This window comes from Gadus macrocephalus, chromosome 2, assembly GCF_031168955.1.
Source record: "Gadus macrocephalus chromosome 2, ASM3116895v1".
Lineage (NCBI taxonomy): Eukaryota > Metazoa > Chordata > Actinopteri > Gadiformes > Gadidae > Gadus > Gadus macrocephalus.
Window position 1 is genome coordinate 20,983,015 of NC_082383.1, and position 16,396 is coordinate 20,999,410.

A 16,396-nucleotide genomic window follows, 5' to 3' on the forward strand; every position below is an offset into this window, starting at 1 on the left:
AAAGTATTTTGGGATTTTATTGCAGACTTTATTATAAACGTACACGGTAACATTGTTTAATGGCATTTAACATGTTCAAATAACGAGTAATGTGCTATACAGTGGTGTGGGATAAAGCGGTATTCAAAACTAAAGAGGGAAGTGGTTGACAAGAAACAAGAGTGCAGTGATGAACTCAAAACTACTCCGGGTTGGGGGGGTGACTATCAAGGAAGTGACTTGTGATCCGGTGTAATTGGTGCACGGGGCCGTCACCAGTGGGTCACGGTATCGCCTCCCATCTGGGGCCGAACCCCCTGCCTCTGTATTCCTCGTCGTTGCTCCTGCGGACCTCCGCCTCCGTGGCTGGAGGAGGGCTGTCCGGGGGCTGGTCCTCGCAGGTGGCCTGGGGGTGGATGTGCCAGGATCCCTCCCGGTAGGTGCAGTAGCACACGGTTCTGTCCATGTCCACTCGCTCTCCTGCAGGGATTATCTGGCTCCCGGCGTAACAGTTGGGACCTTTTGGACGGAAAACGATAAGTCAAACTTAAGCAAAATGTTTATTAGTCTCAAAAGTACAGGTCTCTCAATGTAATGAACAAGAGGGTGTGAATTTCAAAACGTAAACTACACTGTTATGGTTCCATGGTGACCATATGTCTGCCATGTCTCTGAGGTGTCACGTGACGCACGCTATGCCAGGTCTCCTGAAAACAGACCCGCTGCTGGCAGGCGGGCTGGAGGCAGTATGTCCAGTGCCAGCTTCAACCGATGGCTTGAGTCGTTCACCTTTATGGATAGCCTGCCCCTTTATTTCATCCTCAATTCACTAACACTAGTCATTGGCCATTGTTTCAAGTTAACTCGCATTAGAACGGTGTCATGACATTAAATCCTGAAAGTCAACATTGTTATATAAATGTGATATGATCGATGTTGTCTGAGGGGTTTAAACAAGTTTGAGGTGAAGTAGCGCAATCTACTGGACAGTAAATGTAGTACACCCACTAGTCACGAGAACCCAGTGTAGACTCAACGGACAAAGATGACCAGCAATGCGAAGCATCGATTGCCAAAACTTTCACCAAATGTGCCAAACTGTAACGTTAAAATATTAGACGTGCATTTATAAATAAAATGGTGAGGAATTGCAAACAAGACTTTCATGTTATGTAAAACTTAGAATATCTTATTTTGATATAACGCAATAATACGATGGTCTATTTGTGTGTGGTCTATTTATTATGCCCCTCATCAATGTCTCCTCCTCTGTCCACATGTGAGTATAATGGGGCCATTTCCACAGCGGTGGGTGTGGTGACGTAACCACCACCACCGCCCAGTTAAAAAACATCCCACTGAGAAGGGACTAATTTTAGACATCAGCTCCGCGGGAGGTCAAGTGGAAATGTTGCGTGTGTGTGTGTATACCAGCGTTTGTTCATGCATTATGTGTGACAGCCACACACAACCACAATGACCATTAACACGTTCACAACATGAAATGCAACTCTGAACTTAAAACATAAAGTGGTCTTTACCGGACTTGCAGACCGGGCAGCATTGGTTGGGCTCGAAGGAGGGGTCGACACAGTGGGGGGCGGGGCAGTCGGAGATGGAGCAGTACACCTCTCTGTTGGCCTCGCAGCGACAACGCTCGCAGCGGGACAACTGGCGCACGAGGCACGGAAACAACACGGTCAATTAAGGACCATCTCGATGTTGTCGATAATGTAGGCTCCTACTCTATGACTTCAATGTGGACTTACAGTCTCTTTCACAGTGGTGTTAACATGCATAGATACCTATACCAAAATACCATTCAAGATTTGTTAAAAGTTAGATATGTTTTTTAGGTAAAGTTAAGTTTTAGGTAAGGATATGGGTCAACATGCATTAATGCACAGGCCTCCTCACATGCATAGACTATACTTTTCTATTGGAAGTGCACACCTGCGTGCACTTAACTGGAAAACCCTTAATGTTGGACAAACATCTACACCCATGCATTGCCAGTGTTGGTCGTTGTGTTATGGGCCTATTATCGATTACCTATTATCATGTCAACAACAAATCAGTTGACCAACACATCATCGGTTACATCATATCTAATCAATTATCGACATCTCTCACTATGACGGACTAATGCACGTGCAAAACGGTAGGGTAGTTCTCTTTGTATAACTTTAACTTTACATAATCCAATTTATAGATACGATTATTAATAAGTAAGATAATAGATTAAAGTAATATGACACGTAAAGAAACGCGCCGGGAAGAGGCTCGGCACATATTCACCCTGAATTCCTCCAGGAGCCGGTACGTCTTGCCCCCGTAGACGCACACCTTGGCCACCGCCTCGCACACGGGGCAGCACGCCTTGTACCTGATGCGGGTACACCGGGGGTGCACGCGGGGACACTTGGGCCGCACGCACACGGGGCCGTCAACGGTGCAGGTGCACGGGCACGCCGTGGGGCTCGGGTAGTAAACTTCTCCGATGGCGTACACGAAGCCGTGGTCGTCGATGCACCACTTTCCCCGGTAGTCACCGAACTCGTAGTCCGAGTCGCTTTTAGAGGAAGAATATTCCGCCGCGACTCTGGGAATCTGCAGACTCTGGGAAATAAGTAGTAGGGTGACGGTGAAGCACTGCGCGCTATTCCTGGAGCTCATTATTATGTCTTTAATAAGTTGTAACTGTGACTCTACTACTGTGATAACTATGTGCAATACGCGGATACTCAGTGCGCCTTTCCTCCACAGGCGTGTGTAGCTGGTGACGAAGATGCGCACATAGCCGCCTCTGGGGACTCTTCCTGTGGCCAAACCCGATATGGCTCAAACATGGTAAATGGCCGTATAGGACTATAACAGTCGTTATTGTAATCGAATAAACTTCCACCGATCATTTGCGCCTCCGATAGGACCTCACCAGCTTCAATATTATAAATACGCACTAGATACGTTCTGATATTTATTCACATTTTCTATTTGATTGCGAGTGTAAGATTGAATCATTCAAATAAACCACACACCACTGAAAGAAAGAGGTCATCTTTTAATAGGCATAAGATAACAATGTACAAAATAAAGAATAAAAAATGCAGAGCCTTAATACTAAAAACCGCCCCATTCAAGTAAGGAAAATAACATTTCGATGCTCAAGAGGTCGATATAGGAATGAGTCCTGTAGTTTGTCGGGCTTATGTTGTGAGGGGGGGGGGGGATTAGTTACATCTACAAAAACGAAATGATAAAAAAAAAAGTATTTTAATGCAACTTCAATAGTTTTGACCATTAATCCAAATCTAAAAACATTTTAATTTAATCTAGATATAAAGTTTGGGTGTCGCAGTGAAAATATTTATTTCAAACAAGAGTCCAATACTCAAACCAAATTTGAATATTGAATATATTATAAGACTAGCATCCTATTGGGAGTCCTCTGGTAGCATTATGCAAAACAGGAGCGAGTCGTAAAACAGATATTTCCCTAGGAATGCATGAAAGAGCCACCCGAAAAACCAATACTTCCACGTTTAGTTTAAAAAACAGGCAGGAGTCAGACCCAGATTTATTTGGACAAAGGCTACAGACCATTTATGTCTGCCTACAAGGAAGTCAACAAACAAGAAACGATTCTACAAAACGGTTTTCGTTATCCTGAATCAACGATTGCGTGGGTTGGATTCAAAGAAGGGGAGAGCAGAAGAAATAATATATAAAAGCAAAAATGACTAGAGGGATATTAGCTTCTATTGAGGTCCGTTCACACTGGACCGACCATGAGGAACAGACACACATACACACACTGAACACAAGTAGGAGTGGGTTCTGACAGTTCTAAGATGTGTGTATGCAGGACAGAATCAGGGAATCTGGGACGAGGATGTCAACAACCGAGCGGCGAGGCGATTGGTCAGCCTCGCGCCAGATCGGTCAGACACGTGTATGTGGCGGGTGACCACAGCCGAGTCCTCGGATGGGAACCAACCGAGAGCCTGGAGCCCCGGCTGTGTGTGGACGTGACTGTGTGTGTGTGGGGGGGGGGGGGGACCTCGATATGTGTTGGGATGGGACTGTTTGGGGACGTGACTATGACGTGTGGTGGCATTTCACAAGAAAGACGACTTTCATCCATCCTAATGTGCCCGGAGAAGGAATTAAAAATGATATATAAGCAAAAAAAACGGGCCGGCCCGGGCTCTACTAGACCCTGCAGTACCCGGACGGGCCCTACTAGACCCTGCAGTACCCAGACGGGCCCTACTGGCCCGTCTGGTTGCCGGCGGCCGGGGGCTGTGGTGGGAGGGACGGCGGGCGCGGGGAGGGGGCGGGCTCCTCTGCAGCAGCGGCCGACGCCGAAGCAGCAGCCGAAGCCGTAGTGGTGGAGGAGGAAGAGGAGGAGGAGGAGGAGGAGGAGGAGGAGGAGGAGGAGGAGGAAGGGGCGGCGGCAGGAGGCGTGGCCTGAGCAGGGGGCGTGGTGGAAGGCGGGGACTGCGGCGGGTTGGAGGCGGCGCCCGGGCTGGGCTCCCGGGGCGTGCGGGGCCCCCCCTCGGGGCCACCGGCGGGCCCGGGCGCGGCGGCGGAGGAGCGCTCGGGGGGCCGGTCCGGGGAGGCGGGGGGCCCGCTGCTCATGCTGCTGCTGCTCTCCTCGCTGTTGGTGGCGGCCGTGGTGGCGGCGGCGGCGGCGGCCGCACTGGCCGGGGGCGCGGCGCTCTCACGGGGGGGCTCGGCGGGGGCCGGGCTGGCCTTGTCCGTGGGTGCGGCTGGGGGGATGTCGGCCGACTGGGGGCTGGGGGAGGCCTCGGCCGCGGAGGACGGGGCGTCGTCTGGGGGGGGGGGACACACGGGGGGGGAGGAGTCAGCGGCAGGCGGACTCGGATCGGGACATCAACAGCATTTATTGTTTTGAATAATATAGAATGATTTATTAAAAGGCCCGAGAGTGGAGACATTCGTACACGCTTGTTGATGGCCACAGAGAAGGCAGCGAGTTTGTTTTGTGTGGGGAAGTGTGAGGATGAGTCACACGAGCGGCTCGGCTCATTGGTCGGGGAGGGGTGGACTTTGCGTCATTTGGAACAAACCTCTGAAACCAACCAGCCTCTTCCTCACCCACTCAAAACAAGCCTCTCTCTCCCTCCCTCCCTCCGCTCACCTGTCTCTCTCTCCCTCCCTCCCTCTCTCTCTGCCCCCTCCTCCCTCTCTCTCCCCCCTCCCCTCCCTGTCTCTCCCCCTCCCCCCCTTCCCTCTCTCCCTGTCTACCTCTCTCTCTGTGTGTCTGTGTGTGCTCACCTGTCTCTCTCCCCCTGTCTCTCCCCCTCCCCTCTCCCTGTCTCTCTCCCTCCCTCCCTCCCTCTCTCTGCCCCCTCCACCCTCTCTCCCCCCTCCCTGTCTCTCCCCCTCTCTGTGTGTTCACCTGTCTCTCCCCCTCCCTCCCTCTCTCCTCCCCCTCTTCTCTCTCTCCCCGTCTACCTCTCTCTCTCTCTGTCTCTGTGTGTCTCTGTGTGTGCTCACCCGTCTCTCCCCCTCCCTCCGCCTTCTCACCTGTCTCCATGGGCGTGGGCGTGTCGTCCCCGGGCCCTGCGGACGCCGTGTCCCTCTGCTCGGCGGCGTTGGCGCTAGCGGCGGCGGCCACTGCCGCCGCCGCCGCCGCCTTGCTCACGGCCTCCTGCTGCTGCTGCTGCTGCCGCTCCTGGGCCTGCAGCGCCGCCTTCTCCGCCTGCTCCGCCGCCTCGCGCTCCCGCTCCTCGGCCCGCCGCCGCGCCGCCTCCTCCGCCGCCGCCATCTCCGCCGCCAGCTTGTCCATGTCCACCTCCACCTTCTGGCTGCACAGCTGGAGGGGAGGAGGGCACCGGGAGGGGGGTGAGGATTGCGCACCGTGGGGACCACAGCTCCTCCGTGTGAGGCCTTAAAAGGTCCAATGGCGTGGCACCAGGTGTGGTGTGATTAGCCGCTAGCTAGCGGCTAATCACACCACACCTGGTGCCACGCCGTGGGACCTTTAAGGCTCAGTTCGGGAGCCACGTTCACGCAACCCAAAAGGGGGTGACGGACCCCTTTTCCTTTGCGTCCCGACGCGAGGGCCTGGACGTGCGCGTGGGATCATAACTGAACCTTTATGGCTCCTGTTATGATCCACATAGTCCGTGGTCGAACACTTAAAGTCGCAGTGTGTAACAATAACACCATCTCCTAGCTTTGAATAACCTGAATGACCATTTCTAGAGATTTCAATAATGTTATCGAAATCCCATCCTATAACTGATATATTCTCCAAATAAGATATGCTGGCCCGCCTTTACCGCTTTGTTTACAAGAATAGTACTATTGACACTCCAAAATGCCACCGATGCCACCTAGCCAGCCGAGCTACGCTAGATCTGGTCACTGCTAGTTACAGTGGACTGAATACTTTTAATACTGCAAGTCTCTGAAATACTAACCATCAGTGACCTAATGTACACGTTGCAACTTGAAGGGCAGTTCCTATTAGCCATGTGAGCCATATACCCTGACAACCTGAGAGCCACGTGCAGCTGATGGTTCTGCATCGACCAGGCACCTGGAGAACGGCGACTTTGGTTTTAACGCTCGTGCTCACAGCTGCTCCCGTGAGCTTTAGTTGATTGGTCGTTTGTCCCAACACTGATTGAGATTGGTCAGTCACGGTCATCCACCGCCATCTCACCCACAGTGAAGGGTTTAATATTCCCTTCTAACGACAACTCACCCAGCCACTGGGAGACCAGGCAAGCGCTTTTTGGAAGGGGTGGGGGGGGGGGCACGCAAATACTGCAACACGAGAACACCTCATCCAACAACCCCCGACGAGCTGGCTGTCGCCCTGTGCGGTCGACACCGCCGTCGCCCTGTGCGGTCGACACCGCCGTCGGGGTGTGAATTGTGTGCATGAACGGGTGAGTGTGAGGCCATATTGGAAAGCGCTTTGAGTGGCCACTGGTTAGAACAGCGCTGTATAAATGCAGTCCATTGACCATTGTGTTCTCTTACATGTTACATGTGTGTAGTAGTTCAGGCCTTTGACTTGGGGACTGAATATGTGATCTCAGTCCCAGTGCCTACAGCTAGGTGGACTCAGTGCCTGTGCCTAACGCTAGGTGGACTCAGTGCCTGTGCCTACACCTAGGTGGACTCAGTGCCTGTGCCTAACGCTAGGTGGCCCCGGGGCCTCACCCTCTTCAGCTCGGTGTTGAAGGAGTCCGTGGTCTCCAGGAAGCGCCTCTTCTTGTCCTGGTGCCGGTCCTCGATCTGCAGAAGCTCCGCCTCCAGCTTCCTCTGTGGTGGTGGTGGGAGGAGGGGGGGGGGGGGGGGGGGGGGAGTGAGGCTACGAAGCACCAAGCTACACTCACGGCAGGATTACGATACCAATAACAATAATCTGTTGACAAATCCTGGGCTGACAGCCTATCGATTATTCTGACGTGGAAAATCCAAGAGGTAATCATTTAAAGCATCTCACTTTATTATTTTTGAATTTTTTTATAAAACTATACGTTTGTTCATAAAACAAGTCGCCTTTGGCTCCCCTTATTCGTCGGTTGGAGATTATTTTAAGTTTAAACCTTTTAAAATTGAATAAGTCGGCCTTTGTCTACATGTTGTTTTGTGGTGCATTACACAATGTGCCGTGTTCGTCAACGTTAAAATAAAAACCTCGCATAAATGATCAATGGTATTTTTTTTATGAAAACGGCTCACTTAAAACAGACATGATTAAATCGATTTGGAAAATGGTGTAAAACTATGCGATCAAATGATCAGGGAATGTACAGTACGCCACAGAAGTGCAGAGCGGGGACCTAAGAGAGGTGACGGAGGACGGTGAGGTGAGGGAGGAGGTGAGGAGACGGAGGAGGTGAGGTGAGGGAGGAGGTGAGGTGACGGAGGACGGTGTGGTGACGGAGGACGGTGAGGTGCGAGCTCCTACCTGGTGCACCATGAGCGACTGCACCTGCCTCTTCAGCACCTGCATGCGGGCGGTGGTGACCACCGAGCGCACGTCGGGCACCACCACCTCGCTCAGGATGTCGCTGATCAGCCGGTGGTTCCTCTGGAAGCGGGCGGCCGCCGTGTGCTTCACCGAGAAGCCGTCGTCGTAGTCTGAGGGAGGGAGGGGGGGACAGAGGGACGGGGGGGGGGACAGAAGGCACGTTCTTTACCACCCTCGCACCGTTGTGAGCCGTCTTCAACCAGACTAACCCTTGCGGTTCACCCCGTTACACGTCATCAGGGTGTGTTACCTGCACCGGCCTTCACTCATTTCATCGATGCATTTAAACCATGGTTGAACTGTGGAAGAAAATGTATATTTTCTCTCCGTTGTATTGATTAATAAAATGATTTATTCCAATTATTATTATAATCATCAATAGTGCCGTCTGTTAAACGCGTTATTAACGGCGTTAACGCAAGCCAATTTTAGCAGCGTTCATTTTGCAAATTAACTTTTATTGCGCGATAATCGCAATTTATTTACTTATTTAATATTTTTCTTCTTTTTTTTTTTCTTTGGCTCAAAACACAGAAGCAGTTGCCTGACTGCTATGTTCAAGGCAGTATGTTTGTATGTTCATCGTTTAATTGCACTATAGGCTTTTTTTTGTATCGTCCTGTTTTGATCAGTATATGCCAATGTTATCGATAAAACATTTGCACAAGGCAAGCCGATGCACTTCGCAATGTCGATAAGAGCATTAAAATGAGAAAATGTATGGGACAAAGAAATCAGCATATAAAAAAATGTAGCATATAAAAAAATAAAATACTCGCGAGTTAACTATGGCATTAACGCGATTAATCGCGATTAAATATTTTAATCGCTTGACAGCACTGATCATTAATAATCATTGATTGATTGTTATTAAAACCAGATAGTCATTACATTGACTCAGCCCCGTCTGTGTTCATAGTGTGGTGCACACGCCCTGGCCTCCACACAGCCTAGCAGCCGGCCCCCGGGGGTCCCATGGGGGAGTGGTGGTGGTAGGGGGGCCCCCTTACCGTCGGGGTCCTCCGCGGGCTGGATGCTCATGTAGGGCTCGCCCTTGTCCATGCGCGTCTGCCTCTGGCGGCTCTCCTCCTCCATGGCCGCCTCGGCGCGGTTCTTGGCGTTGACGTAGGCCAGGTAGGCCGGCGAGTTGTGGTAGGCCTTCAGGGAGTCGTTGTACTCGATCTGAACCGGGGGGACACCGTCCAATCAGTGCACGCCGTCCGACAGTTCAAACACGGTACGGGGGGCCCTGCTGAAGGCTTTTACCTCAAGACCCCATACATTGGTTTATTTTATTACTAATTTTAATTGTAGCATAAAATGTTAAATAACATATTTTGTAAATCTTGTGAATTCCTTAAAGGTCCCGTATCACACCGGTGGTGTGATACGGGACCTTAAAAGGAATTCACAAGATTTACAAAATATGTTATTTAACATTTGATGCCACAATTATGTAGCACCTGGGATTAGGCGCTGCATGCAGCTTTGAGAATCGTCTTATAACGTCACAAGTGGGCGTGTCCACCGTGATGTGGGCTTGAGAGATGAGCGACGTTCACTACAGTCCGCCGGGTAGGCTGGTAGACCGATCCGGCCCGCATCGAGGTGGACACGCCCACTTGTGATGTCAGAAGAGGCCCGATTTTCGGAACGGCTCGTTATCACACCGTGATAAAAAGGCGTGAACCCACCTTCTCGGCCTCGTACTCGTTGAGGTAGTCCTGCTTCTCCTCGTCCGTCAGGTCGCGCCACATGCCCCCGATGATCTTACCGATCTCCCACAGCTTCAGGTCTGGGTTGGACGCCTTCACCTGGTCCCACACCTGACGTGCACGCACACACACACACACACACACAGACCTGTAAACCCCCATCTTGGCTCAGAACGTACACCTAAAGGCCTCATGCCCGAGCCAGAGGTATGCAAAACACACTTGCATTATTTAGTTTTCAGGAAAATGGTGTGCTTCGTAGCAGACTTAAGTAACAAATGCGTTAGTGGTATCGACTAATGGCTACATGGCATGAAACCTGTTAAGCCAATCAAAAGACAGCACTGGAGAAGATGTGAGGTTGACCGGAGAGGACAGAAGGACAGCCGCATCACGGATGACACACACACACACACACACACACACACACACACACACACACACACGTGTTGAAGAGCACACAAACAGGCAAGACATGTCGACAAGACCGTTGCTCTTCAAAAACTAGCGGCCATGGGCGCCAGCGAGCGCGACGAGGGAGCGGTATGATGGGATGGGTGTTTTTTTTTGGGGGGGGGGGGGCGTGCCCCCCGGTGTATCGGCAATGCGGCGGCCGCTCTGGTGACGGCTGGCCTCCGTCGTCCAATCGCTGCGGGCCTCTCCCTCACCCGTCACCTCGGCCACCCCGACAAGGCGTACCCCCTTCCCCCCGCCCCCGCCCCCAATTTTCCATTCGGGTGCTGGGAGGTCCGGAGGAGGAGGAGGAGGAGGAGGTGGTGGTGGCGGTGGAGGTCGGGTGAGGGCGGATGATGTTGTAGGAGTGGCGAGGAGGGCGGAGACGGTGGGAGGGACGGGGGGGGGGGGGGGGGAGGAGAGAGGAGTGGGGAGACCCGACAAGCAGTAAAAGCAGACACCGTGGATGGGTGTCTTACCTTCCTGCTTACCTTCCGGCTGTACCGCATGTAAGGCATCAGGGGCTTGTCTGGAGGCTTGGGGGGCTTGGGCACGGTGACGCCCGTGGAGTTCTGTGGAGAGAGAGAGGGGAAGGAGCGGGGGGGAGAGAAGAGGGGAGGGGGGAGGGTGTGAACAAGGGGTCGTTTTGATCGCCAGAGTGTGGGGGTCGGGGGGGGGGGGGGGGGAGTTAAGGGGAGAGGGAGAGAGGATGTGAGTAAGCATCGGATGTAAGTCACATGGTGGCAACACTACAGGCTCTCTTGGTGAACAGGGTAGAGACGCTGGCTGACGTCTAAGAATCAATCAATGGGGATCAGAAAGCACCGGGGGGCGTGTTCAAAATACACTTATTAATGGAGTCCAGCTCAGATTATGTGTTTTGGGGTTAAATGCCGTCTGGTTACACAATCTACAGGATGAGTATGTTCAAGTACAATAAGCAAACCCAAGTCAAGGGGCGTGTGTTTTTTTTTTTTTTATCAATTAATAGTGAGGTGGCCAGTGGCTGACTACAAATATCTAGAAAGGACAAATTGAGTTCATAACCTTCACTGGTGTGATCTCCTAAACAGGTAAAAGAAGAGAGGGGGGAGAACACAAAAGTCAGAAAAGATAACAGGGGCACGGCGATGCTGCCGAAGTCAACCAACAAGGAGCAGCAGGTGATCATAAAACAAATGATATCAATAATGCAATCATGCACAGAGCACAACAAGCTGTGGCATGAGGGGCTGAGCATGACTCGGGCAGGGGGGGGGGGATGGAGACTCTTGCAGAGCGAAGGACAACGTTAAGGGGGAGAGGCCTTTGTTTTTGCTCCCGTAAAGTACAAGTTTGGTTGTGAGAAACAACCCTGTTGGTTATCTTATATTCAAACATGGTTCCCCCCCCCCCCCCTCCCTCCCCCAGGTACAAAACCAGTTACGGCCCCCTTCCCGTTCAGGTGTGGATGTCAGCTCTCCAGTCCTTTGTTTAACTTGGATTATTTTTTGCATTACTCAGATCCAATCGCCCTTCCCTTCGAAAGCTAGCGTTGGTCCTGCTAGTGTCCCAGCACCACCCCGCCCACCCACCCGCCCACCCGCCCCAGCCCCCATAAGGTGCGTCCAGGTCAGTGCATTACCCTGCTGGAGCCTGCCGAGCTCCCGCCCAGGCGCAGGTTGTTGTAGGCCAGGTGGCTGTAAGGATTGTATCCCACAAAGCCCGGGGTGGAGGGCAACTGCTGATGGGGACAAATGAGACAAAACACGAATGAGATATGGCGCGCGAACAAGACGAGCGGAGAGGGAGAAACGTAAGAAAAACTCTATTCAAATGAATCAATTAATTAAATGGGATTTCTATTTTTTTTTTTTGTTGCCGCTCGATTGTAAATGATTTGCATACATGGTGCGCACGCGTTGCGAGGCAAAGCCAACCGGATCAGCCAGCAAACAAGGCACAATGTCGGGGGAAGAAAAGGGAAAATGTTCCCCTTGTGCGACAACTCTCTCTCTCCAGATACGACACAGCATCTCAACACACAGCTTGAATCTATTTTAAACAACACAGACATCTACTGCCAGGAAATCTGTGCTCTCCCTGTGCCATTGGTCCCATTACTGTGCTTACACAGAAATATGAGGGCACGACGTCGAGCACGTCTATCCAAACTATCTGAGCAGCCAGTGACACTGCAGGGTTAGTAGTTACCCTTTACCACAGTGAATATAAGGGTCCAGCAAAGAGCAGAGGTTAAGGTTTCAGCAACATGGCAGTGCCAACAGTTTGCATTAAGAAAGAAACAAGAGCACAGGATTCAAGTGCCTTCTCTGTAGTGCACATTTTAATCGTCTTATCATCACTTGGCTTACTACTTCCTTGCTTACTGAAACGATATGGTGTGTGAACGGTCAATTTGCTGATAGTGTCAAGATACGAGGAACAATCAATATTTTCATTAATTAACATCACCAACCCAGTGCATTGTGGGACATACGCAGCTAAACACCACTACCAGGTGAATTAGCTCACCTGAACATGAAGCGCACAGTGCCTGGCAGATTAGATTAAGCGTTAACGCTTGAACATTCACATAAAAACCCCAATAAGCTCAATGCCGAGTGTGACTTCACTGGAAGCGGGTGCAAGATAACGCAAAATACTTACTGCTGCAGGGGCCGGAGGAGGGGGGGGGGCATAGGACGGTCGTTCTGCGGAGAAGAACCAGAAAAGCCTTTACCACAAGGGAAAGCCAAGGCCAACCAGATGCATGATGGACACATCAGTCGTCAAGACGCAGACTCATCCAAGGGGAATGCCTATCTATCCATCACACATCTAGCTTGACACTCCCATTTCTGATGTCACAGGGCAGTTTGAAAAGGCACCCACACACCCACACACCCACACACACACACACACACCTGGTGGTAAAAGAGGTGCTCTTTAATTCTTTTATTCATTGTTGACCAAATGATGCAAGGCAGCTAGCATCATATGTTTGATACCGGGTCCAGTGATAAGTTTAGTGTTGAGGTGTGCATTAAAAGGATAATCAACAAAGGGGGATCGGGCCAGAAACGGTTTGCCTCCGCAAAGTGTAATACATCCAAGACTGAGCCAACAAACCATTTTTGTGCATATATATATATATATATATATATATATATATGCACAAAAATGGTTTGATAAATTTATATACATGCAATAAAAGGTTGCTGAGATATCGTGCAGTCCAAAGGTAGTCCGGACACAGATGAGACTATGTTATAAATCGTATTCTTTGCCATGATCACTAGGATAGTCTCGACATACTGGAGTAGTATGGTCATGATTTCACTCCCATCACTTCACGTTACCTATGGTGCCTGACTGATTGTGTTCCAGAAAATAGTCAGATGCATGTCATTCTCAAGACCATTTGTGTTTTCATTATCCCAAGAAAAAGTGCTATGTAAAAGTTTTTATGTGGAGTCACTCAAAATCAAGACCCTTATTTTTACTCGTGGGTCTTACACTGCGATATTTTCATTTTTAAAAGCACACGTAGGATGGACTGGCCTGTATCTGGACTAAATCACTGTTCCCTATTTTTGCATCAAAGATAAAGTATCGCATATTTCGGCAAAGCAACAACAAATTATTAAGTACACAAACTTTCAATGTTTTGAAAGATCCCAAACTTTGACCTCCTAGGACTCATAAAAATAGTAATTACAAGCTACCTCTACCCATTTATAACACAATAACGTTATATCCTTGTGGTGAAACTAGCATTGGACCGTCGACAATAATTGTATCAATTATGTATCGATATAAATCAATAGGCTAAATATATTTTTTAAATACATAAAATGTAGTTCCTGAGAAGTAACAAGCACAAAAAAGCAAAACATAAAACTCCAAATGCATGTCTTTGACTTAACGAGAAAAAAAGAAAATCTAAATTTACTAATATACAATCACTCAGAATAGCATGCAGGTTTTAACCCCTTAATATTAAACTAATGTACACATAGAAAAGCATGGAGTTGTTGAGACGTCGATAAACTAATATACAATCACTCAGAATAGCATGCATATTTATTTTAACACCTCGATTTTCTATCTAATGCACATTCATTCAGAGACTAGCATGCAGGTTTTATCACCTCGACGTTCAACCAATGTACAATCATTCACATAATAGCATGCAGGTTTTAACAGATCGATATTAAACTAATGTATAATCACTCAGAATAGCATGCAGGTTTTGGCATCTCGACATTCAACTGATGTACAATCATTCACATAATAGTAAGGAAGTTTAAACACCTCGCTTACTTGACATGGTGGCAGCGAATCAGACCCTTGTCAACATATGGACCTGGATTACAGAAAGAAGAAATCGTTAGGAACCATTTGCACGGAGAAGTTGTTCTAACTCGAGCAGTCCACCAAAGAGCAGGCATATTGAGTTAGAGAATAACTTAAAATCACAAATGAATGGCTCTATAACGTGATCAGACACGGCCTGCTAGCCACCGGCTAACACACAAATCCATTCAGACAATGCAAATGTTGATCTTTCCTAGTTTTATACCATGACTATTGTAATGCATTGAGGCTGTATCGTCCACCCAGAGCCCCAATATCTCCCTTCAGTATAAACTGTGGAGATATCGGTGAATAAAGAAGTGAAGCTAACAGTAGCTAACAGGCTAACGATCGATGGACAGCCGTATAGTTTACCGCACACACACGTTTAATATCGCAGCTAAATCAAATAAATAACTCCGACCCATCGCTTACAGTAAGCATTATCTGTACCGGAATGTATACGAACTAAAATATAGATAATTTCAATGTTTCGTTTACAAAATAAAAGCACTCACTGGGTGCTCCTTTGTTTCCTCCACTCGGTCACCCGACGGCGATATGCAGACTTCTCCCGAACGGGTTGGGTTGCCTTGACCGAGAAAACCCTCGAACAATTCAAGTAATCCAATGAAATTAAAATGGTTAATAATTCAAGTAAAATACGATTTATATTAAATATATATATATTATACATATATTTTAAGTTTTATACAAAAATAAAGTCAGCAATCTTAGATATTTAGTAGGCCGTTAGATCTAACCAATCTGGCAACCAAAGTACTCGCGGGACCCTTGAAATGTAATGACAACAATACTATATAAAACATTTTATTGCAACATTGAAGTTTTTATCAAATTAATTAACATTTTCCGAATTACATTGAAAATTAGAATGATTATTAAAGCCGAAATGATTTAGCCTATTATATACTATGTTATGTTATAAATGAGTTTTATAACATAACATGGTTATGTTATAAAACGTTTATTGGCATGGTATGTCAGTGGTCGCGGTGGCACATGCCACAGGCCAATAAACGATCTCGGCGCTACTGTTTTCTTCTTCTTTCTTCATCACCAGAGAGTGGTTCCTGGGGCCCGGGACCCCACTTGGTCCCTTCATATGCATATGGGGTTCCAGGACACAAAAAAAGTAGATTATTTTACACATTCAAACTGGAACAGAAGAAGAGAAACCTACAAGGCCTACACATTGACCTGCATCAGTAAAATACAAATGTACGTGAAACAAAAACAGAAGAGTATGTTTGACATTAAGTTGACGGAAATACATTAGTTATTTGATTACCAAAACTTATTTACTATTGTTATTACTTATTTTGACCATAAACGTATCTGTACATTGCTGCACCTGACTTCCATCCATGGATGTGTGGTTTGTCGTGATGGATGCCAAGTTGGTGCAGAGGATAAAATACCTTTAAGGTCCTCTGGGACCTTAAGTGGCATAGTTGTCATACCATTTCCTGGCAACAAGCAAAGCTGAGCGTTCACTGTGTACATCCGACGAATCAGAATGTGGTTTATTGCCAAGTTAGTTTAACACGTGTAAGGAATCTTCTTGCTGTCCTGCCAGTGTGTGAGTCACAATCTTCCACAGAGCACATAGGTCCTCGTAATAAAACCTCTGGGTCTTATCTACAGTCATGGTTTGGTTCAGAGTAGCTGCACATCCCAAAAGATGTGTCTCTGTGTGACGACGGGCGGTTAATCCACTGTTGGAGGGCTTCATGATGACAGAGGCAGCTGGTCAGGCCACCATTTCCTCCCGCTGAAAGACGGCTCTGTTGCTATTTGTGTTTCTTTTAAACATTGTTTTTAGATTGAGAGATAGAACAGACAGATAGATGGACCGACGGACAGACGA

General features: G+C 48.7%; 2 protein-coding genes across 9 annotated transcripts; both read right to left on the minus strand.

Annotated features, from left to right (window-relative positions):
- Positions 1-3: 3 nt before the first annotated feature.
- si:dkey-283b1.7 (von Willebrand factor C domain-containing protein 2-like) lies at positions 4-2,935 on the minus strand. The gene is made up of 3 exons (XM_060045481.1): positions 2,278-2,935; positions 1,521-1,650; positions 4-498 (listed from the first exon to the last, which is right to left on the minus strand). Exons 1-3 carry the CDS (start codon positions 2,653-2,655, stop codon positions 263-265), a joined length of 744 nt encoding a protein of 247 aa, XP_059901464.1. The 5' UTR covers positions 2,656-2,935; the 3' UTR covers positions 4-262.
- Positions 2,936-3,020: 85 nt separating this feature from the next.
- Positions 3,021-15,103, minus strand: LOC132452667 (SWI/SNF-related matrix-associated actin-dependent regulator of chromatin subfamily E member 1-like). Of its 8 annotated transcripts, none has more exons than XM_060045395.1 (12): positions 15,024-15,103; positions 14,464-14,515; positions 12,817-12,860; positions 11,792-11,887; positions 11,215-11,232; positions 10,647-10,739; positions 9,694-9,825; positions 9,010-9,181; positions 7,937-8,109; positions 7,183-7,284; positions 5,533-5,821; positions 3,021-4,814 (listed from the first exon to the last, which is right to left on the minus strand). In XM_060045395.1, exons 2-12 carry the CDS (start codon positions 14,477-14,479, stop codon positions 4,249-4,251), a joined length of 1,701 nt encoding a protein of 566 aa, XP_059901378.1. In that variant the 5' UTR covers positions 14,480-14,515; positions 15,024-15,103; the 3' UTR covers positions 3,021-4,248. The 8 variants fall into 8 exon arrangements, with proteins under 8 accessions (XP_059901378.1, XP_059901391.1, XP_059901371.1 ...); XM_060045408.1 differs by having other exon boundaries at positions 10,659-10,739; positions 11,792-11,890; XM_060045388.1 differs by having other exon boundaries at positions 11,792-11,890.
- Between the last annotated feature and the right edge of the window lie 1,293 nt (positions 15,104-16,396).